Genomic DNA, 27,578 nt, shown 5'->3' on the forward strand with positions numbered 1-27,578 from the left:
TCTCCTGTTTAATCACTCTGATCGAATTTTCAGGAAGATGGTGGAGGCCTTTATGATCAGGAAGGATGCAGATGATTCACTTGCCACATAGCGCTAAAAAGACACGGACACACAGGGAGACACACAGGACGGGCGCTAGCGCCCGTCCTGTGTGTCTCCCTGTGTGTCCGTGTCTTATTAGCGCTGTGTGGCAAGTGAACCATCTCCAACTCGCCCAAGCTTCTACTCTGACTATACTGATGCAGATGAGCGTGTTGCTTCACCATACATCAATTTTGTAGATAAGGAGCCAGGCTTTCGTGGCAACTGTATAAGGTCAAGGAGATAAGGGAGTGCCGTCTACTATGGAATATAGTCTTCGAATTTCATTGAAAAAGATGTCCTGACTCGACTACGATGTGCATGCGCAGTATGTTTTTTAGTTTTAATTTTTGCTCTTCTGTTTTGTAGATGGTTCACTGAGTCCTGCACCTTCATATACTTTTCCGAGAATGTAATAACCAGTTGTTAGTCCGCGTCTGTGTCGTCTCCAGACTTCCGTTTGTCCTGTTTCCTGCGCTGCTTAAGCAACCGTTACCAACTAGCCCACTTTTATGTTCTCGTAAACAAATCTTTGCATTTTTTATTTTGTATAGCGATGTGCAAGAAAAAAGAAAACGCATATCACTGAAACCCATCTGCGTTCTATTTTGTTTTTGTCCTGAACCCGTCTGAACCCGTTTGAACCGGTTCGAGACGGTCCGAACCGGTTCGAACCGGAACGGAATGGCCCTCTGGAGCCGAACCCGGAACTGAACCCGAAAGGCGTGAACCCGAACCCGAACCGAACCCGAAAAAATACCGGTTCGACACCCTGATCAGTACTTACAATTTCCTGGCGCTCTGGATGAATAAATTTTGGCCATATCGTGTGCCTTTTAAGAGTCACACATCCTTGACGCATGCGCTACAACGCTTATCAGTACGCGCTACTCCATGGCGCACTGGGCAACCTATAGATACCCACGCTGCGGTGGCCATCGCTGCTTGCTGCTTCAGAGCAGATGGGAGAGAGAAGTTCACGCGACACGTGAGCTGTGTAGTGACGGGCACGGGGTAAGAAATGTTTCTTACACCGTTGTGACAGGTACTGCTGGACGCTGCAGTGCGCGCGCCAAGTGACTTTTCAATGGAGCGCGAGATGGCAAACATACTGTTGACCCACAGCACTGGAGGTAAGCGCGTTTTCGAAATTCTAGAAACTGATACGGCTATAACTATCATCACCATCATCAGCCTGACTACGCCCACTGCAGGGCAAAGTCGGCGTAGTCGGCCCTTATCTCTTCAATTAACCCTACTCTGTGCCAGCCGCGGATGTCCTATTCCCGCAAACTGCGTCATCTCACCCGCCAACCTGACCTTCTGGCGCCCCTTGCTATGCTTGCCTTCGCATTACATGCCCTGCGGACGCCCATTTCTTCCTCTTGATTTCAACTAGGATGCCATTAACCCATGTTAGTTCCCTCACACACGCTGACCGGTTCCGGTCTCTTATCGTTGCACCAATTATTTTCCTTTCCATAGCTCGCTGCGTGGTCCTTAACTTAAGCTGAGCCGTTTTCGTTATCCTCCACATTTCTGCCCCATAGATGAGTACTGGCGAGATAAAGCGCTGTTGTATACTTTTCTCTCAAAGGGATATTGGTAAACTGCCATTCATTATCTGAGAGAACCCGCCATATGCGCTTCACCCCAATCTTCTCCCAGTCATTTCGCTTTCGCGGTTCGGACCTGCGGTCACTACCTGCCCTAAGTATACGTGTTCTCTTACCACTTCCAGCACCTCGCTACCGATTGTAAACTGCTGTTCAATTCAGAGACTATTGGCCATTACTTTGGTTTTCTGCATGTTAATTTTTAGCCCCACCGTTCTGTGCTGCCTGTCTAAATCATTGATCATGCTTTTTAGTTCGTCTCCTAAGTGACTTAGCAAGCCAATGTCATCAGTGAATCAAAGATTTCTAAGGTATTCTCCATTAACTCTTATCCCCAGCTGTTCTCAATCCAGGCCTCTGAACACCTCCTACAAACAGGCTATAACTAACAGCCAGTTTCAAATCTCTATTTGTACTTCTCGCGCGCTCGTGAAAAACGGATCCTGGATAAGTAATGACGACCGCGGAAAACTAAAGAAAATAAATTTAAAAATAGGATGACCTGAAGTGGCTAAGCAACCTAACAAGAAAAAGTAAAACGACAAAAGAAAACCTCCCAGTGCAGGACGCAAGGAGAGTAAATTGCAACGCAAGCCACTCGCAGACATTGTCCTTTCTAGGATAAACGTCCCCAACCGGGCATGACGTCACTAAATATCACGTAACCTTTGACATCACAGTATGACGTCACATTTTTTTTTGCCCAATCAGCGTTTCCAGCCTACCTAGCCGCAAACGCTTGTAAACGGACACCGCCGCCTTCTGAAGAAAGGGCTGCATAGGGCGCACCTGAGGAAAAGAAGTTGTCTGCACCTTCGTCCCCGTCGATAGCTCAGTTGGTAGAGCGGTGGACTGTAGAGGTCTCGTGCTACGGACATCCATAGGTCGCTGGTTCGAATCCGGCTCGACGGAGTGCTTTTATTTTTAAATTTAAATGCATACTCGCTTAGTGTCGTATAGTTCCCATATTATTACCGCCAGCAACAGTCGCTGAGCCTCTCAATGTGCTTTGCTTTGTTAGATGCACAACTGTAGGAATACCACCGAGTAAGTTTCGGCAGCTGTACACAGGGAGTACGTGTCTGTTATACTAACTGCTCAACACGATTGATCATTAATGGCTTTTTCATCAACCGGTGCCCATTCTGTCTACGGCGAAACAAGGTTGCCCGTTGTCTCCGCTGCTCTTCGCTTTGTATTACTTAGAGCCGCATGTGTATGAGTACCCTGAATTGTGGTGCCGTTCGTAGTTTTTCTGTTTAGGGTAATGAGCTCAAAATATTATCACCTCATGCAGATTATCTCGTGTTTTTCTGTGCTGACAAGAAGTTAGTCGTTTAACGGAGGAGTTCAGCTGTTTCAGATGCACGGATAAATTGTTCTAAATGCTGCGATGGTTTACACCTGTTGAATATGCTGGTGTTGCGTGTACGCGTAAGCCACCCAAGTACCATGACGTTCGATTAAAATCCTATAACCGGAGTGCGCATTACTGGAAAGAACGCATGCCAACCCTACATCGCTAAGACCAGATTTCTGTACCTCGTGGTCTCTCGATATTCGGCAGAGCGACGACCTGTAACCTGTTTCTGACCACACTAATATAAAATGTTGCGAAAATTATTCCTTGTGCTAGGAGTGGACAAGTAAGCTAAACTGGGCTAGTCGGAGCAATTGCATCTTCGAAAAACGTTGCGCGAAAAACAAGACACAGGTAAGGTGAAGACAGGACACGAGCGCTCGTGTCCTGTCTTCACCTTACCTGTGTCTTGTTTTTCGCGCTACGTTTTTCGAAGATGCTAGGAGTGGTTTCACATAATGCCTGTTTCTTTTCGAAGGATTCCTGTTCTCAATCTTTGAGACATGATATCGTGTTCCTGCCTGTCAGCGGTGGTGCCATTGATTTAGCCCATCTTTATGTGCGACAAATATTGTTTCGCATTTCATGCTTTTCCGAGACACTTCCTACACGATAGTTCGTGCGTTCTTGAAAGCTAATTTAATTACTATTTTGCCTTTCCTTATTGCCTCTTCTAATATTTGTGGTCATTCGTGTTTATGGGTGTCAATCCATGAGGTCTATTTCGATGTTCGTTTCTTACGGGTTCGCTTTGCTCCTGAGTTCTTGTTTTCAGTACCGCCGAAACGGTTGTACAGGACGCACATCCTCCGTCAAAAGTATACGGCAAAAGCCTGCTGTGCGCCTGATTATGCACCTTCAGCGACCGTAACCTCTACAGAGAGGAATGGCTTCGTGTCCTCAAGCCTTCCAAGATTTCGACGGCTAGATGTGCTAGGGAGCCCCGCTAAACAGCTGAGAAGCAATCCCCTTGGGCTGTATATTTTTGACGGGGACTGTACATAAAATATTACGTAAAAGGCCTTTCTCGCCCTGTACAAAGCATTTTTTCTATACGCTACACACACAGACATTGGCAAGAGGACAAGAGCATTCTTGTGTCTTGGGTAAAATGCCGCCTCTGTGGCGTTCCAGTAACATAGAGCATTGCTGCATTGATTGTAAACACGCAAAAATGTCTGGGATGACCTACAGTGGACATCGAAGAAGCGAATTAATTTCGCTGCTCATGCTGCAGGATGCATTACTGCACTGGTATTTGTTGATGAACCCCTTGATATGTTCTTTCTTACGGGTTCGGCATTGTGAATCTCTTACATCAGTATCATCCCATATTCATCGACTAATACTACATATCAGGTAAATATATGCCCATACAGACTTCAAACCGAATCGGCACCCTGTCTTGATGATATGCACAGCCTCGCCTCCCCTGTGGTGCTTTGCTGCCTCGGGTGGCCTTGACACTACTTCCCAAGTGTTCACGGTGCAGCTGTTAGTACTTCGACAGCCTTCTTGCCTGGACGTGTTTTTTTTTTTTTTAACCAGATTTAATACTGCTTCCTAAACACTTTGTGAATAGTTCACGTACAGGGTCAATCACACTTAGAGGGAACACGACTCCGCGTGGCCACGTACCTGCGGAGTGCCATTACTTCTAACCCGTGCGTGAATCAATGCAGAGTGGCGTACGACAAGAGGGACCTCGACGTGTTGCTTCGTGTCATCTGCCCCTTTGCACGGGTTTGCCACCGGCTGGGTCGCAATGGTGCTCCGCGTGTGCACAGCCACGCGGAGCCATGTTCCCTCTAAGTGTGATTGACCCTGTACATTGAACAATATTTCGCTCTAATAAATGCTACGTTTAAGAAAAAAGTGACGATGGCCGGGTGGTGTAAGACTTCGACGAACGAGGTTCATCTGCTTGCGCCGGCTGTGATTAGAATGCTTCCAGGAATCCAGGAGAATTCCCAGTGGTGGAGTAAATTTTAAATACGGGAATAATTACGGACTAACAGCCCTGATTAGCTTATCTGATACAACGGCCGCCCCAGAGAGGCAGTGGCACCAGGTTCGACCATCCTATACCAGAACGGATTATAACTCAACTACGGCATATAGCTTTCTTGCGGTAGCCCTAAGGCTGCAGTTGGGCTGAAATCAGATTCCAAGCATGGCGCGAGATGTGGAACCACTATTCGTTCACGGTATCAAGAACAAAGCTTCGATAAGCGGGAGAAGGTAAAAGCATGAAATATAGCTGCCGCCATAACCGGCCTCTTTATAAGTAAACTGCGGTGTGTCAAGATAGTTTATTTCTCGCGGATCGCTGAAGTTACGTTACACCGCTATCCACGGGGTCCTTCTCCGGCGTTGGCGTCAAGGGTTTGAATATAGCTGCGGAAAACTTTCAAATACAATTTCATCAGCAATAAATGTGCCTCTTGCTGTAGTACAGACGTCAGCATAGCCAGCGCGAGTCACACAATCAATTTTCACTCAAAACAAAAGCTGGCCCGAGTCATCATAAGGGAACACTGAGGCAAATTAACGCATCCACTTTTCATTTTCAGTAAAAATTGACCCTATGCGGCTCTCTCCGGTTATGTTAAGAAGACGCGTTAATTGCTAAGAACACTGCATGTAAAATATTCCTCGCCGCTTACGCCAAACACGTGGCGTCTACATCGAAAAGGACTCCGGTGCGATGACCGCTTCCAAGTGAGTGGCGGTTGAGCCTATAGCGTCCATCAGTGCAAAAAAAAAAAAAAGCTGTATTGACACACCGCAGTTGAGAAATCGGCCGGTGGTAGCGACACCCGCATTTCTTTTTTTTTCTAGCTTATGAAAGCTCATTTTTCAGTGAAAGTAGCGTACTCGCTTTTAGAACGTGATAATCTACCGATACAGGCCACCTCTATTTGTCGTCAATGTCGCCTTCATATTTTGGAGACACTTTGCACGTCCGTACCCTCAACGATGTCGTTAATTCATAAACGACAGTAATTCATCAAACAACGAAGCAACAACAGCGCGAACGCGCCATCATCAAGGTTGAGGCACAGTGGGACTCTCTTCATGGGCCCCATGAGTGACACACTTCATTGTCGTTTATTAACTATCAGCATCACGGGCAATAATATTTTCTACAAACAGCATGGTGCGTTTATTTTTGTCCTGCTAAGAGGAATGAATCAAGTAAAAGAAAATCGCTAATTTAGATTTTGTGAAGTCCTCAGTGCACTATTGATTTTTAACTTTTTTAGTGCATGAGAAATGATATTTCCCCACGTTCATTATTACAGAATTAGCGGCATATAGTTACCTCATCACCGACAACGAAAATGTGATGTCGTTCATCCAAGTTAACGATGTGGCTGGAAAGCCCTACGGAGGCAAAAATTAACAGCTCATGTCAAATCTGGCCAAAATCTTTTAAGCCCAGTTTTAGCCCAGTAATGTTAAGGGATTGAAAATGTCGCAAAAAGTTATCAACGTCCAGTATTTATTCTCTAATGGTCCGTTCAGAGCAGAAATATTAAAAACTTACGAAGTATATCAGAACACCGCAACATAATTAACAATAGCTAATTTTCGTGATTTTTTTTCTTCAAGGTCGACAAAACTGGGCATAAATACGCAGACCCATGAAGTAAATTAAGACCGCATTTCGAAACCGTTCCATATTTTGCTAATGCAGCGTTACTATCAGCAGCATCTCTGAGAGCTAGAGCTATAGGTCTTGTTTTTATTAAAATGTTGGAAAAGACTGCGTCTTTTAGTATTTTAGCAATACTGGACGTCATGTGAGCAGAAATTAAAATTATTTACATTTTTTACGATCTGTATTAAAAGTGATGCGCCGGGTATCACAGGGTTAAACCAAGTACAATAATTTTCAGAAATAAAAAGCGCCCAACGTGGGGCTCGAACCCACGACCCTCAGATTAAGAGTCTCATGCTCTACCGACTGAGCTAGCCGGGCGATGGTTACTGCCAGAGAGTAGGACGTACTAGTGCACATTTCCCTCGACGATCAGGTGGTGCTTGTTATGGCCTTCTATTCGCGGTAGAGCACAGGACTCTCGATCATTTAATTACCTCTCAGGGCACGCGCGTTCAGCCCTTGGAGCCCTGCCAACTGCTACGGGAAGCGGAGATACTGATCAGCAGAGGAGAAAGCAAAAACAAGACTACTAGAAAGCCCAGTGAAGCAGCTTACTGTATACTATCGCGTGCAGCCTCGTCGACGTTGCACGCTTCGGTAAGACAACTGACTGGTCGCTCAGGTTTCGCTCGACACACAAAACAGCGTAGCCGCGTCCAAGTGAGCGCCACAGACGGAGCATGATGTCAGCCGAACTGCATCCTTAAGTCTGCGTGCATTTTACCGATTCATCACCACTCTGTATTGCACGGATTAAAAAACAGAAAACGACAGAGAATTCCGCAGCTTCCCGGCATATGACAGGGTTGGGCAACTGCTGCGACAGACACTTTGACAGCGGTGAGCTTCGGTTCAGCAAACTGTTCATCCGACTCCCTGTCTTCCGCCCCTACTTTTAACGATTTCCGAATTGCCCCGAAAGTCATGCATGCAGAAAGTCGCGCGACGGAAAAGCAACGACATATGCGTTGATACAAGGTAAGCAGCACCAAGACAGCCGCAGCAGTACGTCATCTCTATAATACGCTCATAGCAAACGCCCGTGTTAAATACCGGCCAGCGTTTCGATGGAGGCTAAACGCACAAAGCACCACTATATGCTGTGCTAGATCAGCGCAGATGAAAGAATACCGAGGAGTCTCTCCATTACGGCGTTTCTCACAGCCCATGTGTCACTCTGGGAAGTTAAAGCCCACAATTTAAGATTTTAGAAGCTATTTTCTATAATTTTAGTTAGCTGGTAACAGCGCACTACTGTGTTAACGGCAACGTTTGCGAGTGTGGAAGCCTGTGTTTTATATAAGTTCTTCGTGACTTCTACATTAATAAAAACTTCGGTGAAGTCGCCTGTAATTATTTCACAACGATAGGTTGCGCATGAACACCTCGAAAATTGAAATAAAAAAGGAGACGCAGCATTTCGTGGGTTCCATAATAACACCAACGTTTGTGGGACGATGATAAGAATTAGTAAATATCTAGCAGCTCTGCTACACTGAGCGTGCATGTATCTAAAAAAAAACACTCCGTCGAGCCGGATTCGAACCAGCGACCTATGGATGTCCATAGCAAGAAACTTCTACAGTCCACCGCTCTACCATCTGAGCTATCGACGGGGACGGAGGTGCAGGCAACTTCTTTTCCTCAAGTGCGCCGTGCGCAGCTTTTGATTAGAAGGCGGCGTGCCCGACTGTTTACCCTAGAAGGGACAATGGCCCCAGGTGGCCTGAGCTGCAATTTATGTCTCCCCGTGTTCTGCACAACTTTCTTTCGTCGTTCAGCTTTCTCTTAATTGTTAGTTTCTCTAGCCACTTTAGTTGGTCCTGCTTTGTTTTTTATTCTCTTTGCATCCATCGAACTTATTCATTTAAAGATGCCTTATACACGACCGCAAGAGATACAAACTGATAGCTGACCGTTAGTAATAGCCGTTTCCGTGTCAGCGGTACACGTCCCTCCATGACGCACATAACACGGGTCTTGTCTGTCCCGCCCATTGGCATATCCATCCTACCCGCGCTGTGGTGCAAGCCGCTGCTCGATAATCGACGGTAGACGGGGGAGAGAGCAGGTCACATGACACGTGTGGTATGGAGTGACGTGCACTGCTGGGCGGTGCAACGAGGGCGCAAAAGAAGAAGGGCGCGCGAGATGACCAGAATTTTTTTAGCTATAGCCACAGCGCCGGAGCTATGACGGGTTCGAAATTCTAAAAACTGATAAGGCTATCACTAATGGCCAGCCACGAATCTCCATTTGCATTTCCCATGCGGTCATGAAAAACGAATAATTGAAGGGATAGTGACGATCGCGGCAATGCAACAAAATAAATGGACAAAAAAGAACCGCCCAAAGTGCCTTTAGAACCGGACGACAAAATGAAAAAACGACCAAAAAAAAATCTCCCACCGCAGAAAGTAAGGGGAGCAAATTTCAACGCAAGCCACCAGAGGCCATTGCTTTGCCTACGGATACCCTTCCAAGCCGACTCCTGAATTAATGGCTGCCTACGGCTCACTTGCAGAAAAGAATCCGACTCCCGCTTCGTCCCCGTCGATAGCTCAGTTGGTAGAGCGGTGGACTGTAGAGGTCTCGTGCTACGGACCTCGCTGAACCTCGTGCTACGGACCTCGTGCTATGGTCTCGTCGCTGGTTCGAATCCGGCTCGACGGAGCATTTTTTATTTACTTTTCAGTAAGTGCCTACTCGCACGGTGTAGTATAATTCCTGTATTATTACCGCCAGCAACCTGTCGCTAAGCCACTCCGCGTGCCTGGCTTTGTCGCACTGAAACTTGAAAGTCCCGCATTCAGCTACTGCTCGTACAAAAGCGTAATTTGCTGGGTTCATAGTGCGCATAGATGGAACCAGCTAAGACGGACGCAGGACAATAAATAGGAGACACAAGCACACTGCAACGCTGGGCTTACAACGGATTTATTGCAATGATGAAAACAACATTATGCTTTTCCTGCGATTGCGCACAGTCCAAACAAGGTGATGGAAATTTATGTATGATAATAAAAACTGAAACATCACTGATGGATGACTTCTTATTCTTTCTGTTTAAAGCCAAAGTCTCAAGAAGAAGAGCCTCGCAGCCTAATGTGTAAAAGCGATGGTAAAGACAAACTACGATTAGTTGATGACTACAGACCTATCATGCTTTCTAAAGTAGGTCATAAGATTTTCGCAAAAGTCGGCAACGTGTACTTTGATTTGAAATTACAAGACATATGGCTTGAAGGGCCCATCAATATGGTCTAACTTTATGTTGCGCGTATAGTTTTTCAATGTTGCTGCCACCTTGCAAAGGCGTTTTATCGAGTGTGCCACTCATTTCTTTGCTCTCTTTTAGAGCAGGTCAATCTGGGTTCAGTTCTATCCCAGGGAGTACGTCTCTGTTATACTGACTGCTCCACACGCTTGATCGTTAATGGCTGTCTTTCATCAACCGGTGCCCATTCTGTCTTCGGTGAAACAAGGTATCCCGTTGTCTCCGCTGCTCTTCGCTTTGTACTACTCAGAGGCGCTGTGTATGAGTACTCTGAATTGTGGTGCCGTTCCTAGTTTTTGTATTTAGAGTAATGAGCTCAAAATATTATTACCTCATGCAGATGATCTCGTGTTTTTCTGTGCTGAGAAGTTCGTCGTTAAACGGAGAAGTTCAGCTGTTTCAGAAGCCCGGATAAATTGTTCTGAATGCTGCGATGGTTTACACCTGTTGAATATGCTGGTGTTGCATGTACGCGTAAGCCACCCAAGTACCATGACGTTCGATTAAAATCCTATAACCGGAGTGCGCATTACTGGAAAGAACGCATGCCAACCCTACATCGCTAAGACCAGGTTTCTATACCTCGTGGTCTCTCGATATCCGGCAGAGCGACGACCTGTAACCTGTTTCTGACCACACTAATATAAAATGTTGCGAAAATTATTCCTTGTGCTAGGAATGGTTTCACATAATGCCTGTTTCTTTTCGAAGGATTCCTGTTCTCAATCTTTGAGACATGATATCGTGTTCCTGCCTGTCAGCGCTGGTGCCATTGCTTTAGCCCATCTTTATATGCGACAAATATTGTTTCGCGTTTCATGCTTTTCCGAGACACTTCCCTGCTGAAAAAAGTTGCATGATGCAATAAACTCATACAGTTTATCATAGAAATATCATAGACTTATCATAGAAAAGTATCATTCAAATTTCATACATTTGTGTAAAATCATACAGTCATCATAGAAACGTCACAGAATATCATACGAATTGTATGATATATCATACAGATCTGATATTCTATGATGAATGACCTATGAGGTTTTTGCATCATATAACTTTTTTCAGCAGGGTTCCTACACAATAGTTCGTGCGTTCTTGAAAGCTAATTTAAGTACTATTTTGCCTTTCCTCATTGCCTCTTCTAATATTTGCGGTCGTTCGTGTTTATGGGTGTCAATCCATGAGGTCTATTTCGATGTTCGTCTCTTACGGGTTCGCTTTGCTCCTGAGTGCTTGTTTTCAGTACCGCCGAAACGGTTGCACAGGACGCACATCCTCCGTCAAAAGTATACGGCAAAAGCCTGCTGTGCGCCTGATTATGCACCTTCAGCGACCGCAACCTCTACAGAGAGGAATGGCTTCGCGTCCTCAAGCCTTCCAAGATTTCGACGGCTAGATGTGCTAGGGAGCCCCGCTAAACAGCTGAGAAGCAATCCCCTTGGGCTATATACTTTTGACGGGGACTGTACATAAAATATTACGTAAAAGGCCTTTCTCGCCATCTACAAAGATTTTATTCTATACGCTACACACACAGACATTGCCTGTTGAAACATGGCAAGAGGACAAGAGCATTCTTGTGTCTTGGGTAAAATGCCACCTCTGTGACGTTCCAGTACCATAGAGCATTGCTGTATTGATTGTAAACACGCAAAAATGACTGGGATGTCCTGCAGTGGACATCGAAGAAGCGAATTAATTTCACTGTTCATGCTGTAGAATGCCTTACTGCACTGGTATTTGTTGATGAACCCCTGATATGTTCTTTCTTACGGGACCGGCATTGTGAATCTGTTGCATCAATATCATCCCACATTCATCGACTAATACTACATATCATGGAAATATACGCCCAGACAGACTTGAAACCGAATCGGCACCGGGTCTTGATGATATTCAAGCCCCGCCTCCATTGTCGTGCTTTGCTGCCCCGGGTGGCCTTGATGCTACTTCCCAAGTGTTCACGGTGCAGCTGTTAGTAGTTCGACAGCCTTCTTGCCTGGACGTGCTTTTTTTTTAACCAGATTTAATACTGCTTCCTAAACACTTTGTCAATAGTTCACGTACATTGAACAATATTTCGCTCTAATAAGTGCTACGTTTTAAAAAAAAGTGACCATGGCCGAGCGGTCTAAGACTTCGACGAACGAAGTTGACCTGCTAGCGTCGGCTATTGTCAGAATCCAGCTTCCTGGAATCCAGAATTCAGGAATCCAGGAGAATTCCCAGCGGTGGAGTAAATTTTAATTAAGGGAATATTTACGGACTAACAGCCCTGATTAGCTTATCTGATACAACGGCCGCCACAGAGAGGCAGTGGCACCGGGTAGGACCATCGTATGAGAAGACGCGTTAATTGCTGAGAACACTGCATTTCAAATATTCCTCGCGGCTTACGCCAAACACGTAGCGTCTACATCGAAAAGGACTCCGGTGCGATGACCGCTTCCAAGTGAGTGGCGGTTGAGCCTATAGCGTCCATCAGTGCAAAAAAAAAAAAAAAGCTGCGTTAATGCACCGCAGTTAACTTGAGAAATCGGCCGGTGATGGCGACACCCGCATTCCTTTCTTTTTTTGCCTTTTCGAGCTTATAAAAACTCTATTTTCAGTGAAAGTAGCGCACTTGCTTTTAGAACGTGATAATCTACCGATACAGGATACCCCAATTTATCGTCAGTGTCGCCTTCAAATTTTGCAGACACTTTGCACGTCCGTACCCTCAACGATGTCGTTAATTCATAAACGACAGTAATTCATCAAACAACGAAGCAACAACAGCGCGAACGGTTAACATTGTCACCATGTGTCATTTACCATGTTTCTTTCTATGAGAGTGAAAAGTTCCTTCTCTGCAGTCTTTTATTGTGTACTTTTTCATGCATATGTGCACCCAATCCTGTTACGGCCTCAAAGAGAGGCCAACAGTATGTAATAAATAAATAAATAAATAATGGAGGCACAGTGGGTCTTTGTTCATCGGCCCCATGAGTGATACACTTCATTGTCGTTTATTAATTATCAGCATCACGGGCAATAATATTTTCTACAAACAGCATGGTGCGTTTATTTTTGTCCTGCTAAGAGGAATGAATCAAGTAAAAGAAAATCGCTAATTTAGATTTTGTGAAGTCCTCAGTGCACTATTGATTTCTAATTTTTTTTATTGCATGAGAAATGTTATTTCCCCACGTTCATTATTACAGAATTAGCGGCATATAGTTACCTCGTCACCGACAACGAATATGTGATGTCGTTCATCCAAGTTAAAGATGTGGCTGGAAAGCATTACGGAGGCAAAAATTAACAGCTCATGTCAAATCTGGCCAAAATCTTTTAAGCCCAGTTTTAGCCCAGTAATGTTAAGGGATTGAAAATGTCGCAAAAAGTTATCAACGTCCAGTATTTATTCTCTAATGGTCCGTTCAGAACAGAAATATTAAAAACTTGCGAAGTATATCAGAACACCGCAACATAATTAACAATAGCTTATTTTCGTAACTTTTTTTTTTCTTCAAGGTCGACAAAACTGGACATAAATACGCAGACCCATGAAGTAAATCAAGATCGCATTTCGAAACCGTTCCATATTTTGCTAATGCAGCGTTACTATCAGCAGCATCTCTGAGAGCTAGAGCTTAGGCCTTGTTTTTATTAATATGTTGGAAAAGACAGCGTCTTCTAGTATTTCAGCAATACTTGACGTCATGTGAGCAGAAATTAAAATTATTTACATTTTTACGATCTGTATTAAAAGTGATGCGCCGGGCATCACAGGGTTAAACCAAGTACAATAATTTTCAAAAATTCAGAAAAAAAAGCGCCCAACGTGGGGCTCGAACCCACGACCCTGAGATTAAGAGTCTCATGCTCTACCGACTGAGCAAGCCGGGCTTTTTTTTTTTCTTTATTGCCGGCTTGGCGAAAAACAAGATCACTGTACATGAAATGTTAAAATACGTCCTCCGACATTTGGTGGAGCGTTCATTAAAAGTGTTTCAAATTTGCAAGTTCATCCATGATACCAATCCATTCTGGGGGGTCATTTTGGGCCTTGAGTGCATCTCTGACATATAAAATGCTCTCAATAAAGTACTGTCTCGCAGGGCGAGTATCAATGTCGGCATTCCGGACTGCCATACGCACTTTCCACAGACTGTGCAGGCCCAGCAGCATGACCATATCTAGGGGTATACTACCAAGATCTCGGACAGGTAGAAACCGGATGCCGCGAGGTGACAACGGGAGGTCTTTTTTTAAGGTTCTTTGAAGGATGTCCCACAAGAATACGGCATCCCAACACTCGAGGAAGATGTGTTCTGTTGTCTCTGGCTTTCTGCACAATAGACAGTTTGTAGACCACGGAACAAAGATTCCCTTTGCTTCAAGCCAGGGTTTTACCGCCAGTGTATTGCTGTGGAGCTGGAAGAAGAATGTTTTGGCTGAAGAGCGAATTGGCATCTTTTTAACTCTTTTTAGGACGTCTCCTCCTGGGCCTGCACTGTATATGGTACGATACAAAGGCACGGGCATCATTAAATCACATATATCTTTGTACAATTGCTTCTTAGAGACAGTACACAAAAATTCTAAAGAAAAACGAGCTTTCAACATCTGGAAAGCAGCAACCACCTCAAACAGGAAACCGCGGACACACGTGCTTCGTACGTCACTCGTCGACACAACGAAATTTGGAAGGAGTTCATGTAGCCTAACTTGTATGACGCTTCTTAAGAAAGGATCACTTTGGTCCCGCAGAAACATAAATCTGGAGACGACCTGCCTCAAAAACAAATGGGCTAGCCCCACACCTCCCTCTCTCACCGACCGGAACAAATTGGTCCGACTCGTTCGCTCCCATGTAGAGCCCCACACAAAAACGGCGAGAACTCTGTGCAGTTTCTGAACATTTACACGCTTCATGCACATAACTTGAAGCACATACCAGATTTTCGCCACTATAAACAAATTGCATACTGTGGCCCGAGCAAACACTGACAGCTCACGTCCTCCCCAGTTTAGTGTTCTCTCTCGCGCTTTGTCAGTTTCGCAGTTCCAATATTCAGTAGCGTCCTTGTAATGCTCAAGGGGTACCCCTAAATAGTTTCCCAGTGATTCAGTCCATTGCATGTTTTGGAATGATAAAGGTTTGGACTCCCAGCTCCCGTGCCAAAAACCCAAGCATTTACCCCAATTCACAGTGCTCCCTGACATTCTACAAAATTTGTTTACAATGCTCCCTGTTTCGTTGATGCTGTCTCTGTCTGTGCAAAACACTGCTATATCATCAGCGTAAGCTAAGAGTTTAAATTCAGTCGCCATTAGACGGAAACCCCTCACTTGTTCATTATGAATAACCTTCAAACAAAACGGTTCTAGGTATATCGCAAACAACAGAGGAGACAGTGGGCATCCTTGCCTCACGGATGTCAACACCTGAAAGGGTGTTGTGACGCACTTGTTGACAATAAGGCTCGTGAAACTCTCGGCATATGCCATCTTAACGCCTTCCATTATCACTGAACCTACATTAACGTGTTCTAATATGCTGAAGAGAATTTCGTGTACGACGCGATCAAAGGCCTTTTGCAAATCGATCTGCATCATGGCGACACGTTCCCCCAAGCATCGCAACACTCCATGACGCTTCTGGCCACATGTATGTTTGTAAAAATTGATCTTCCTTTAATTCCGCATGTCTGGTGGGGCCCAACTATTTCTTTCATCACCCTCTGGAGTCTTCTCGCCAAAGCCTTCGTGAAAATTTTATAATCGACGTTTGTCAGGCTGATGGGGCGATACGATGTCACTGAAAGCTGTTTCACGGGATCGTCAGTTTTAGGAATAAGCACAACGTGCGTTCTCCGAAAAGACAGGGGCAGTCGCTTTTCGTCATAAGCCTGCTTCAGTACTCTGTGCAGTGCAGCTGCTAGTTCATCCTTGAAAGACTTATAAAACACCGCGCCTATGCCGTCTGGTCCAGGCGTTTTGCTAGGGCAGAGTTCACCAATTGCTGTCCTTATCTCTTCCACCGTGATTGGCTCTTCTAGCGCAGACATCACATCCTGATCTAACTTCGGCATGAGGCTTAGAAATTCGTGTTCAAATCCGTCGTCTACACTTCTCTTCCGACCGAGTAAATCACGATAGTAATCTACAAAAGCTTGCCGGATTAAATCGGGGTCGGTGGTCACAGAATCCCCGTGCCTTATCTGTTTGATTTCATTCTTTGCTGCGTATCTCTTTTCGTCTGATAGGGATCGCTTCGTTGGTGCCTCTCCTAAAAGCAGTCTGTCGGCACGTGCCCGCACAACGGCTCCCATGTACTTTTCTTGGGCGATAACTTCTAATTTATTTTTGAGTTTTTTGATTTCATCCGTATACCTGCCCGGATGTGCACTTTCCAAACTCAGGGCAAACTTTAGGTCGCACTGCAAATCTTTTTCTTTTTTCCTTTGACTGTGCCTTAGGAGGCTACTTCTTTCAATGGCTTTCATCTTAATTTGTTCTTTAAACTGTTCCCACATCTCGATTGATCTTTCTGGCCGAGCTTCTAGTAGAAACTGAATACTTTGCTTTACTTGGTTTAGAAAAACTTCGTCTTGTAGCAGTTTAGCATTCAATTTCCATAACTCCCAGTTGAACAGCGACTTCGTTTGCTTTAATCCTATTGTGGCGATTACTATACTGTGATCGCTGAAAGATACATGTTTCACTTCATAGCGCGTGCACACTGGCAAAAGATCAGTGGAAACATACAGTCTATCGAGTCTCGCATGGCTTGTTCGCTGGAAGTGCGTGAACTCTGGTATATCACCACTGGATAAAGCATATCCAATGTCCTCCAAGTCATTTTCAAGCATCAGTTCGCTCAATAAATGCGCACTCTTGTCTCGAACAGCTTGACTACCAACTCTGTCTTCGGCTCTGCATACGCAGTTGAAGTCTCCAAGAAAAATAACGTATCTGTCACATTTCAGGTAAGGCCCTACGTTTGCAAAGAACAATCTACGTTCTTCCTCCCTATTTGGCGCATAAACGCAGATACTTCGCCACTCAACGTTTTACAAAGAAAAATCACACAATAAATCTACCATTTTCACACACAGTCAATGCTTCAAATTGGACAGCCAAGGATTTGCGAACAAATAACGCACAGCCTCCCGAAGACCCAACAGCATGGCACACACACACGTCGTATCTTTCTCTAAAAGGCTCGACCATGCGGTTCGTCTGCTCTTCACTTTCAACCTTGGTCTCTTGCACTGCAATTAAATCTAGGTTGTTGTCTAAAAAAGCACGTCTCACTTGATACTGCTTACGCCTCGCAGACAGCCCTCGCACGTTCAAAGTGGCTACACGCAGTGCTGTGATGGTATTTGCTGCCATTTTCGCTACAAGTGAAACGAGCCGCATGGTCTTACCTTGAGCTCTTCGGCAAATAGAGACGTCCCATGTGCCGCAACACCGCTCCAATGGTCTAGTGGTTGGCGCCTCGGCAACTGCTTAGGTGTCTCGGCCCCGTCACCGACGCCACAGGCACCTCTTAGTTCCACGCTGGTAACGAAAACACTTTCCCCCGTCATGACGGGGGCGCTGTTCCCGCAGGTCTCCGTTCCGGTGGGATGGTTGGCTTTGGCTTGAAGCTTGGGCGCCGAGTTAGGACCGTCTTTTTGCTGGCGGTTCCTCATTCTCGGTGTTCTTTGAACTGCCTGTCAAGTTGTGGTCGTCCTCACGAGTACGCTTCGCCGCACCGCCGCTGCACACATCCTCACTCGCGTCCATGGGGGCTGTGTTTCCTTGGCAACGGCCTCCAAACCATCGCCCAAAGAATTCTCTCGTGCGCTAGAGTCCGGTGCCGGAGCATGCTCATGCTGCACGGTGGGTGGGGCCTGAACGCTGTTCTCGCGGTCTTCAGGCACGTGCTCAGAAGGAAGAGGCGTGCTGGCCGCCGCATCCGCTTCTTTGAGACCCCGTTGGGCCCCTGACGCCTCTTCGGCCTCTACTTCGTCCATTAAATGTTCTACAAAACCATCACCTTTGCCAGACTCCGCCGCACTTGCGTACGTTTTCACACACTGCCCCTCCTTATGTCCGAAGCGGCGGCACAGGCTACAGCGCGGAACTTTGCAATCCCGTCGAATGTGCCCGGTCGACTTGCACCGCAAGCAGAGCGGCGGCCTTCCCGGCACAACAATAAGTGCGGGCTCACCTGAAATTCTCAGCTGGTGTGGAATGTCGTCAGTCTTGACTCCGGCTTTCAGTTTCAAGGTGACGGTACGCGTTGTGGTTCCTTTGTCCACCACGCCTTGAGCCCGCCACCTTTCCTTCGTCACGTTCGTCACCTTTCCGTACGGGGACAGGGCCTCGTGCACATCCTCGTCCGCGACGCCGTACAGCACCCAGTGAATCTTTATCCGCAGGTCTTGGTTATTCGGATCCACGAGGATACACGGGCCGTTTTTCACTTTAACATCTCTGGCAGTCAAAAGCTTCTTCGTCGCGTCGGCGCTCTTCATTGTGACAGCCCACACATGATTCATCTGGTACGCCCCCAAAGCCAGCACTTCGGGGAGCAAACCTAGACGAACCAGCGCATCCCGGAAATCTTCGACACGGTAAGGCCTGTTCTTCGGATCAGCGTGCATAAAGATGGTATTCAAAAATATTTTTCCTGTTGGTAGCGTTGGCAAGATGACCTGGTAATCTTCATCCGACGAAGCAAAAAACCTGTTTCCGCGGCCAGCAGCGGCCGCTGACACCGCTCCTTCGGAGCTCATGATAGCACGTCCGTCACGCTCGGTGGCCGGAAATGGAATCGAGCAAGCCGGGCGACGTGTCAGCAGGCAGTAGGACGTACTAGTGCACATTTCCCTCGATGATCAGGTGGTGATTGTTATGATCTTCTATTCGCGGTAGACCAAACGGCTCCCGAGCATTCACCTCATAGGGCATGCACGTTCAGCACTTGGAGCCCTGCCAACTGCTACGGGAAGCGGAGATACTGATCAGCAGAGGAGAAAGCGCAAACAAGACTACTAGGAAGCCCAGTAAGGTGGCTGACTGTATACTATCGCGTGCAGCCTCGTCGACGTTGCACGCTTCGGTGATCGCTCAGGTTTCGCTCGACGCAGAGAGCAGCGTAGCCGCGTCCAAGTGAGCGCCACAGACGGAGCATGATGTCAGCCGAACTGCATCCTTAAGTCTGCGTGCATTTTACCGATTCATTAGCAGTCTATTTTGCACAGATTAAAAACAGATAGTAACCGCGAATTCCGCAGCTCCCTAGCATATGACAAGGTTGGGCAACTGCTGCGACAGACACTTTGACAACGGTGAGCTTCGGTTGAGCAAACTGTTCATCCCGACTCCCTGTCTTCCGCCGCTGCTTTTAACGATGCCCGCATTGCCCCGAAAGTCATGCAGAAAGTCGCTCGACAGAAACGCAACGACATATGCGTTGATACAAGGTAAGCAGCACAAGACAGCCGCAGCAGTACGTCACTTGAATACGCTCATGGCAAACGCCCGTGTTCAATACCGGCCAGCGTTTCGATGGAGGCTAAACGCACAAAGCACCACTATATGCTGTGCGAGATCAGCGCACGTTAAAGAACACCATGATCCAAAGCCCTCTATTACGGCGTTTCTCACAGCCCCTGTGTCACTCCGGGAAGTTAAGGCACACAATTTAAGATTGTTAGAAGCTATTTTCTATAACTTTATTTCGCTGGTAACAACGCACTACTGTGTTAACGGCAACGTTTGCGAGTGCGGAAGCCTGTGTTTTATATAAGTTCTTCGTGGCTTCTACATTACTAAAAACTTTGGTGAAGTCGCCTGTAATTGTTTCGCAATGATGGGTTGCGCATGGACGCCTCGAAAATTGAAATAAGAAAGGAGACGTAGCATTTCGTGGGTTCCGTAATAATACCAACGTTTGTGGGACGATGATAAGAATTAGTAAATACCTAGCAGCTCTGCTACACTGAGCGTGCATGTATCTATAAAAAGAGCACTCCGTCGAGCCGGATTCGAACCAGCGACCTATGGATGTCCATAGTACGAAACCTCTACAGTCCACCGCTCTACCAACTGAGCTATCGACGGGGACGGTGGTGCAGGCAACTTCTTTTCCTCAAGTGCGCCGTGTGCAGCCCTTGATTCAGAAGGCGGCGTGCTTGACTGTTTACCCTAGAAGGGACAATGGCCCCAGGTGGCCTGAGCTGCAATTAATGTCTCCCCGTGTACTGCACAACTTTCTTTCGTCGTTCAGCTTTCTCTTAATTGTTAGCCTGTCTAGCCACTTTAGTTGGTCCTGCTTTGTTATTTTATTCTCTTTGCATCCATCGAAATTATTCATTTAAAGATGCCTTTTACACGACCGCAAGAGACACAAACTGATATATTTAGCTGACCTTTAGTAACAACCGTTTCATTGTCAGCGGTACACGTCCCTCCATGACGCACATAACACGGGGTCTTGTCTGTCCCGCCCATTGGCATATCCATCCTACCCGCGCTGTGGTGCAAGCCGCTGCTCGATAATCGACGGTAGAAGGGAGGAGAGGAAGGTCATATGACACGTGTGGTATGGAGTGACCTGCACTGCTGGGCGGTGCAACGAGGGCGCAAAAGAAGAAGGGCGCACGAGATGACCAGAATTTTTTTAGCCATAGCCACAGCGCCAGAGCTATGACGGGTTCGAAATTCTAAAATCTGATAAGGTTTTGGCCAGCCAGCCACGAATCTCCATTTGCATTTCTCATGCGGTCTCGAAAAACGCATGCATATTGAAGGGATAGTGACGATCGCGGCAATGCAACTAAAATAAATTGACGAAAAAGAACCACTTCCAAGAAGTTCCTTAAGAAGCGAACGACAAAATGAAAAACGACAAGAAATCACCCAGCGCAGAAAGCAAGGGGAGTAAATTTCAACGCAAGCCACCAGAGGCCATTGCTTTGCCTACGGATACCCTTCCAAGCTGATTCCTGAATTAATGGCTGCCTACGGCACACTTGAGGAAAAGAATCCGACTCCCGCTTCGTCCCCGTCGATAGCTCAGTTGGTAGAGCGGTGGACTGTAGGAGGCTTCGCACTGTGGGCATCCATAGGTCGCTGGTTCGAATCCGGCTCGACGGAGTCTTTTTTTATTTACTTTTCAGTAAGTGCCTACTCGCATGGTGTAGTTATAATTCCTGTATTATTATCGCCAGCAACCTGTCTCTAAGTCACTCCGCGTGCTTGGCTTTGTCGCACTGAAACTTGAAAGTCACGCATTCAGCTACTGCTCGTACAAAAGCGTAATTTGCTGGGTTCATAGTGCGCATAGATGGAACCAGCTAAGACGGACGCAGGACAATAAATAGGAGACACATGCACACGAGACCGCTGGGCTTACAACGGATTTATTGCACTGAAGAAAACAACATTATGCTTTTCCTGCGATTGCGCACGCTCCAAACAAGGTGATGGAAATTTACGTACGATAATAAAAAATGAAACAGCACTGATGGATGACTTCTTATTCTTTCTGTTTAAAGCCAAAGTCTCAAAAAGAAGAGCCTCGCAGCCTGATTTGTAAAAGCGATGGTAAAAACAAACTACGATTATTTTACTACAGACCTATCATGCTTTCTAAAGTAGGTCATACGATTTTCGCAAAAGTCTGCAACGTGTACTTTGATTTGAAATTACAAGACATATGGTTTGAAGGGCCCATCAATATGGTCTAACTTTATGTTGCGCGTATAGTTTTTCATTGCTGCTGCGACCTTGCAAATGCGTTTTATCGAGTGTGCCACTCATTTCTTTGCTCTCTTTTAGAGCAGGTTAATCTGGGTTGAGTTCTTTCCCAGTGAGTACGTGTCTGTTATACTAACTTCTCCACACGCTTGATCATTAATGGCTTTTTCATCAACCGGTGCCCACTCTGTCTCCAGCGAAACAAGGTTGCCCGTTGTCTCCGCTGCTCTTCGCTTTGTACTACTTAGAGCCGCTGTGTATGAGTACCCTGAATTGTGGTGCCGTTCGTAGTTTTTGTATTTAGGGTAATGAGCTCAAAATATTATCACCTCATGCAGATGATCTCGTGTTTTTCTGTGCTGACAAGAAGTTAGTCGTTTAACGGAGGAGTTCAGCTGTTTCAGATGCACGGATAAATTGTTCTAAATGCTGCGATGGTTTACACCTGTTGAATATGCTGGTGTTGCGTGTACGCGTAAGCCACCCAAGTACCATGACGTTCGATTAAAATCCTATAACCGGAGTGCGCATTACTGGAAAGAACGCATGCCAACCCTACATCGCTAAGACCAGGTTTCTATACCTCGTGGTCTCTCGATATCCGGCAGAGCGACGACCTGTAACCTGTTTCTGACCACACTAATATAAAATGTTGCGAAAATTATTCCTTGTGCTAGGAATGATTTCACATAATGCCTGTTTCTTTTCGAAGGATTCCTGTTCTGAATCTTTGAGACATTATATCGCGTTCCTGCCTGTCAGCGCTAGTGTCATTGCTTTAGCCCATCTTTATGTGCGACAAATATTGTTTCGCGTTTCATGCTTTTCCGAGACACTTCCTACATGATAGTTCGTGCGTTCTTGAAAGCTAATTTAATTACTATTTTGCCTTTCCTCATTGCCTCTTCTAATATTTGTGGTCGTTCGTGTTTATGGGTGTCAATCCATGAGGTCTATTTCGATGTTCGTCTCTTACGGGTTCGCTTTGCTCCTGATTTCTTGTTTTCAGTACCGCCGAAACGGTTGTACAGGACGCACATCCTCCGTCAAAAGTATACGGCAAAAGCCCGCTGTGTGCCTGATTATGCACCTTCAGCGACCGCAACCTCTACAGAGAGGAATGGCTTCGCGTCCTCAAGCCTTCCAAGCTTTGGACGGCTAGATGTGCTAGGGAGCCCCGCTAAACAGCTTAGAAGCAAAACCTTTGGGCTGTATACTTTTGACGGGGACTGTACATAAAATATTACGTAAAAGGCCTTTCTCGCCATCTACAAAGATTTTATTCTATACACTACACACACAGACATTGCCTGTTGAAACATGCCAAGAGGACAAGATCAATCTTGTGCCTTGGGTAAAATGCCGCCTCTGTGACGTTCCAGTAATATAGAGCATTGCTGCATCGATTGTAAACACGCAAAGATGACTGGGATGCCCTGCAGCTGCAGTGGACATCGAAGAAGCGAATTAATTCCACTGCTCATGCTGCAGGATGCTTTACTGCACTGGTATTTGTTGATGAACCCCTTGATACGTTCTTTCTTACGCATTGTGAATCAGTTGCATCAATATCATCCCATATTCATCGACTAATACTACATATCAGGGAAATATATGCCCACACCGACTCCATACCGAATCGGCACCCTGTCTTGATGATATCCACAGCCTCGCCTCCACTGTGGTCCTTTGCTGCCTCCGGTGGCCTTGCCACTACTTCCCAAGTGTTCACGGTGCAGCTGTTCGACAGCCTTCTTGCCTGGACGTGTTTTTTTTTTTTTTAACCAGATTTAATACTGCTTCCTAAACACTTTGTGAATAGTTCACGTACATTGAACAATATTTCGCTCTAATAAATGCTACGTTTAAAAAAAAAGTGACGATGGCCGGTTGGTCTAAGGCTTCGACGAACGAAGTTAATCTGCTTGCGCTGGCTGTGATTAGAATCCAGCTTCCAGGAATCCAGGAGAATTCCCAGTGGTGGAGAAAATTTTAAATAAGGGGATAATTGCGGACTAACAGCCCTTGTTAGATTAGTTGATACGATGGCCGCCCCAGAGAGGCAGTGGCATCGGGTTGGACCAACGTATACCAGGACGAATTTTAACTCTACTACGGCATATAGCTTTCTTGCGGTAGCCCTAAGGCTGCAGTTGGGCTGAAATCAGACTCCAAGCATGGCGCAAGATGTGGAACCACTATTGGTTCACAGTATCGAGACCAAAGCTTCGATAAGCGGGAGAAGATAAAAGCATGAAATATAGCTGCCGCCATAACCGGCCTCTTCACAAGTAAACTGCGGTTCGTCAAGATAGTTTATTTCTCGCGGATCGCTGAAGTTACGTTACACCGCTATCCACGGGGTCCTTCTCCGTCGTTGGCGTCAAGGGTTTGAATATAGCTGCGGAAAACTTTCAAATACAATTTCATCAGCAATAAATGTGCCTCTTGCTGTAGTACAGACGTCAGCATAGCCAGAGGGAGTAACACAATCAATTTTCACTCAAAACAAAAGCTGGCCCCAGTCATCACAGGGGAACCCTGAGGCCAATTAACGCTGTCCACTTTTCATTTTCAGTAAAAATTGACCCTATGCGGCTCTTTCCGGGTATGTTGAGAAGACGTGTTAATTGCTGAGAACACTGCATGTAAAATATTCCTCGCCGCTTACGCCAAACACGTGGCGTCTACATCGAAAAGGACTCCGGTGCGATGACCGCTTCCAAGTGAGAGGCGGTTTAGCCTATAGCGTCCATCAGTGCAAAAAAAAAAAAAAGCTGCGCTGACGCACCGCAGTTGAGAAATCGGCCGGTGGTGGCGACACCCGCATTTCTTTTTTTTTCTTTTCTAGCTCATAAAAGCTCATTTTTTCAGTGAAAGTAGCGTACTGGATTTTAGAACGTGATAATCTACCGATACACGTCACCTCTATTTGTCGTCAATGTCGCCTTCATATTTTGGAGACACTTTGCACGTCCGTACCCTCAACGATGTCGTTAATTCATAAACGACAGCAATTCATCAAACAACGAAACAACAACAGCGCAAACGCGCCATAATCAAGGTGGAGGCACAGTGGGACTCTGTTCATGGGCCCCATGAGTGATACACTTCATTGTCGTTTATTAATTGTCAGCATCACGGGCATTAATATTTTCTACAAACAGCATGGTGCGTTTATTTTTGTCCTGCTAAGAGGAATGAATCAAGTGAAAGAAAATCGCTAAGTTAGATTTTGTGAAGTCCTCAGCGCACTATTGATTTTTAATTTTTTAATTGCATGAGAAATGATATTTCCCCACGTTCATTATTACAGAATTAGCGGCATATAGTTACCTCGTCACCGACAACGAATGTGTGATGTCGTTCATCCAAGTTAAAGATATGGCTGGAGGGCCCTACGGAGGCAAAAATTAACAGCTCATGTCAAATCTGGCCGAAATCTTTTAAGCCCAGTTTTAGCCCAGTAATGTTAAGGGATTGAAAATGTCGCACAAAAGTTATCAACGTCCAGTATTTATTCTCTAAGGTCCGTTCAGAGCAGAAATATTAAAAACTTACGAACTATATAAGAACACCGCAACATAATTAACAGCTAATTTTCGTGATTTTTTTTTTCTTCAAGGTCGACAAAACTGGGCATCAATACGCAGACCCATGAAGTAAATCAAGACCGCATTTCGAAAACGTTCCATATTTTGCTAATGCAGCGTTACTATCAGCAGCATCTCTGAGAGCTAGAGCTTAGGTCTTGTTTTTATTAATATTTTGGAAAAGACTGCGTCTTCTAGTATTTCAACAATACTTGACGTCATGTGAGCCGAAATTAAAATTATTTACAGTTTTACAATCTGTTTTAAAAGTGATGCGCCGGGCATCACAGGGTTAAACCAAGTACAATAATTTTCAAAAATTCAAAAAAAAAGCGCCCAACGTGGGGCTCGAACCCACGACCCTGAGATTAAGAGTCTCATGCTCTACCGACTGAGCTAGCCGGGCGATGTGTCCGCAGGGAGTAGGACGCACTAGTGCACATTTCCCTCGACGATCAGGTGGTGATTGTTATGGCCTTCTATTCGCGGTAGAGCAAACGGATCCCGAGCATTTACCTCTCAGGGCACGCATGTTCAGCACTTGGAGCCCTGCCAACTGCTACGGGAAGCGGAGATACTGATCAGCAGAGGAGAAAGCAAAAACAAGACTACTAGAAAACCCAGTAAAGCGGCTGACTGTATGCTATCGCGTGCAGCCTCGTCGACGTTGCACGCTTCGGTAACGTTAAGACATCTGACTGGTCGCTCAGGTTTCGCTCGACACACAGAGCAGCGTAGCCGCGTCCAAGTGAGGGCCGCAGACGGAGCATGATGTCAGCCGAACTGCGTCATTAAGCCTGCGTGCATTTTACCGATTCATCAGCACTCTGTTTTGCACGGATTAAGAAACAGATAACCACAGAGAATTCCGCAGCTTCCCGGCATATCACAGGGTTGGGCAACTGCTGCGACAGACACTTTGACAGCAGTGAGCTTCGGTTGAGCAAACTGTTCATCCCGACTCCCTGTCTTCCGCCCCTGCTTTTAAAGGGACACTGAGGAGAGCACTATTAATATTTTTTTTGTGTTTCCCCATATGTATGGGGCACAAGCAAATCTTTTATGCAAGCTCAACACAGGAATAATCAGCCTTGTATAAAAACCAATTGCTCCCTTCACCTTAAAGGGACAGTGAGGAGAGCTCTATTAATATTTTTTTAAAGCAAAATCCGATAGTTCGGCATGTCATGGCTTTGTTGCCACTTGGCCGGCAGCGAAAGATGCATTTATTTCTAAGAAATTTGGATTCGAAGTTGAAAAAGTTTTTCCCGCCGCTCTGATTCAAACTTGGGATTCTCCTATGACGACACAGGACTAAGTGACGTGTTACATGAAGTGCGCATGACGTGCCGCAGACTCCGTGATTTCTGGCGGCCAGTAGTGCGGCCTAGCAGCAGCCGAAAAGAAAGCTACCGCCGGCCGCACGTTGAAGGCATCTATCGGCTATTGCGGCAGTCGCTACAGTCGCTTCGATTACGTTTGCACTGGCGTTTTGCCAGCGTTACGATGGATCTCGTTCTCGAAGTCGTCAACGAAGTTCTCGCAAATAGACACCTTTAGCATACCGTGTACCTTGTTACCGCTAGTGGAATAGGCGCTGATTGGTCCCGATGCTTCAGGAGCGCGCGTAGCTGCCGGGCACGTGGCGCCATCTGGCGACGTCAAGGTCATTTGCGCATGCATTGGCTGTGCCTCAGGGATTTGTGGCTTCTCGGGTCCTAGAGTTCTAGCAACACTGTTTTGTTATATGACGTCATGACGCTTGTACTTGCGAGTTTGGCCTGTGGCAGCGATACCTGTATTCTGGTTCTTGCTCTTTTCTACGTTACAAGAGCTTTGTTGTCAGTATGAGTGGCGTTTTTGTAATCAGGAGCTGGTATTCTGTCGATACAAGCCAACTTCAATTTCTCCTCAGTGTCCCTTTAACGATGCCCGCATTGCCCCGAAAGTCATGCATGCAGAAAGTCGCGCGACGGAAAAGCAACGACATATGCGTTGATACACGGTAAGCAGCACCAAGAGAGCCGCAACAGTACGTGACTTGAATATACGCTCATCGCAAACGCCTGTGTTCAATACCGACCAGCGTTTCCTGGCTTTTTTTTTGTCATGTTGCTTTGCCTTGTTAGGTTCTTTAGCCACTCTAGTGTGTCTTATTTTATAATATTCTTTAGCTTTCCGCGGTCGTCATTATTCATTCAGGATGCGTTTTTCACGAGCGCATGAGAAATTCAAGAAG

At 46.0% G+C, this 27,578-nt stretch overlaps 2 protein-coding genes and 7 non-coding genes across 9 annotated transcripts; 2 read left to right on the forward strand and 7 right to left on the reverse strand.

Annotated features, from left to right (window-relative positions):
• The first annotated feature begins 2,518 nt into the window (after positions 1-2,518).
• TRNAY-GUA (transfer RNA tyrosine (anticodon GUA)) lies at positions 2,519-2,609 on the forward strand. The gene is given in 2 exon segments: positions 2,519-2,555; positions 2,574-2,609. It is a non-coding gene; the product is annotated as a tRNA-Tyr (tRNA).
• Positions 2,610-6,969: 4,360 nt separating this feature from the next.
• Positions 6,970-7,042, reverse strand: TRNAK-CUU (transfer RNA lysine (anticodon CUU)). The gene has a single exon. It is a non-coding gene; the product is annotated as a tRNA-Lys (tRNA).
• Positions 7,043-8,249: 1,207 nt separating this feature from the next.
• TRNAY-GUA (transfer RNA tyrosine (anticodon GUA)) lies at positions 8,250-8,340 on the reverse strand. Its single transcript is given in 2 exon segments — positions 8,250-8,285; positions 8,304-8,340. It is a non-coding gene; the product is annotated as a tRNA-Tyr (tRNA).
• Positions 8,341-13,819: 5,479 nt separating this feature from the next.
• Positions 13,820-13,892, reverse strand: TRNAK-CUU (transfer RNA lysine (anticodon CUU)). The gene has a single exon. It is a non-coding gene; the product is annotated as a tRNA-Lys (tRNA).
• Positions 13,893-13,904: 12 nt separating this feature from the next.
• Positions 13,905-15,335, reverse strand: LOC149363240 (uncharacterized). Its single transcript, XM_089569904.1, has one exon. The coding sequence runs from the start codon at positions 15,318-15,320 to the stop codon at positions 13,986-13,988; it is 1,335 nt and encodes a 444-aa protein (XP_089426030.1). The 5' UTR covers positions 15,321-15,335; the 3' UTR covers positions 13,905-13,985.
• A 2,378-nt stretch (positions 15,336-17,713) lies between these two features.
• LOC149363241 (uncharacterized) lies at positions 17,714-18,778 on the reverse strand. Its single transcript, XM_089568444.1, has one exon. It carries the CDS (start codon positions 18,776-18,778, stop codon positions 17,714-17,716), a length of 1,065 nt encoding a protein of 354 aa, XP_089424570.1.
• Positions 18,779-20,017: 1,239 nt separating this feature from the next.
• TRNAY-GUA (transfer RNA tyrosine (anticodon GUA)) lies at positions 20,018-20,108 on the reverse strand. Its single transcript is given in 2 exon segments — positions 20,018-20,053; positions 20,072-20,108. It is a non-coding gene; the product is annotated as a tRNA-Tyr (tRNA).
• Positions 20,109-21,051: 943 nt separating this feature from the next.
• TRNAY-GUA (transfer RNA tyrosine (anticodon GUA)) lies at positions 21,052-21,143 on the forward strand. The gene is given in 2 exon segments: positions 21,052-21,088; positions 21,108-21,143. It is a non-coding gene; the product is annotated as a tRNA-Tyr (tRNA).
• A 4,529-nt stretch (positions 21,144-25,672) lies between these two features.
• Positions 25,673-25,745, reverse strand: TRNAK-CUU (transfer RNA lysine (anticodon CUU)). The gene has a single exon. It is a non-coding gene; the product is annotated as a tRNA-Lys (tRNA).
• Positions 25,746-27,578: the final 1,833 nt, after the last annotated feature.

Source organism: Amblyomma mixtum, chromosome 2 (genome assembly GCF_055824585.1).
Source record: "Amblyomma mixtum isolate Tamu chromosome 2, ASM5582458v1, whole genome shotgun sequence".
Lineage (NCBI taxonomy): Eukaryota > Metazoa > Arthropoda > Arachnida > Ixodida > Ixodidae > Amblyomma > Amblyomma mixtum.

What these genes read in the sequence shown, in the direction of transcription:
- LOC149363241 (XM_089568444.1), bottom strand. Translation starts at nt 18,778, where the DNA reads ATGAGCTCCGAAGGAGCGGTGTCAGCGGCCGCTGCTGGCCGCGGAAAC.
- LOC149363240 (XM_089569904.1), bottom strand. Translation starts at nt 15,320, where the DNA reads ATGGCGACTGAATTTAAACTCTTAGCTTACGCTGATGATATAGCAGTG.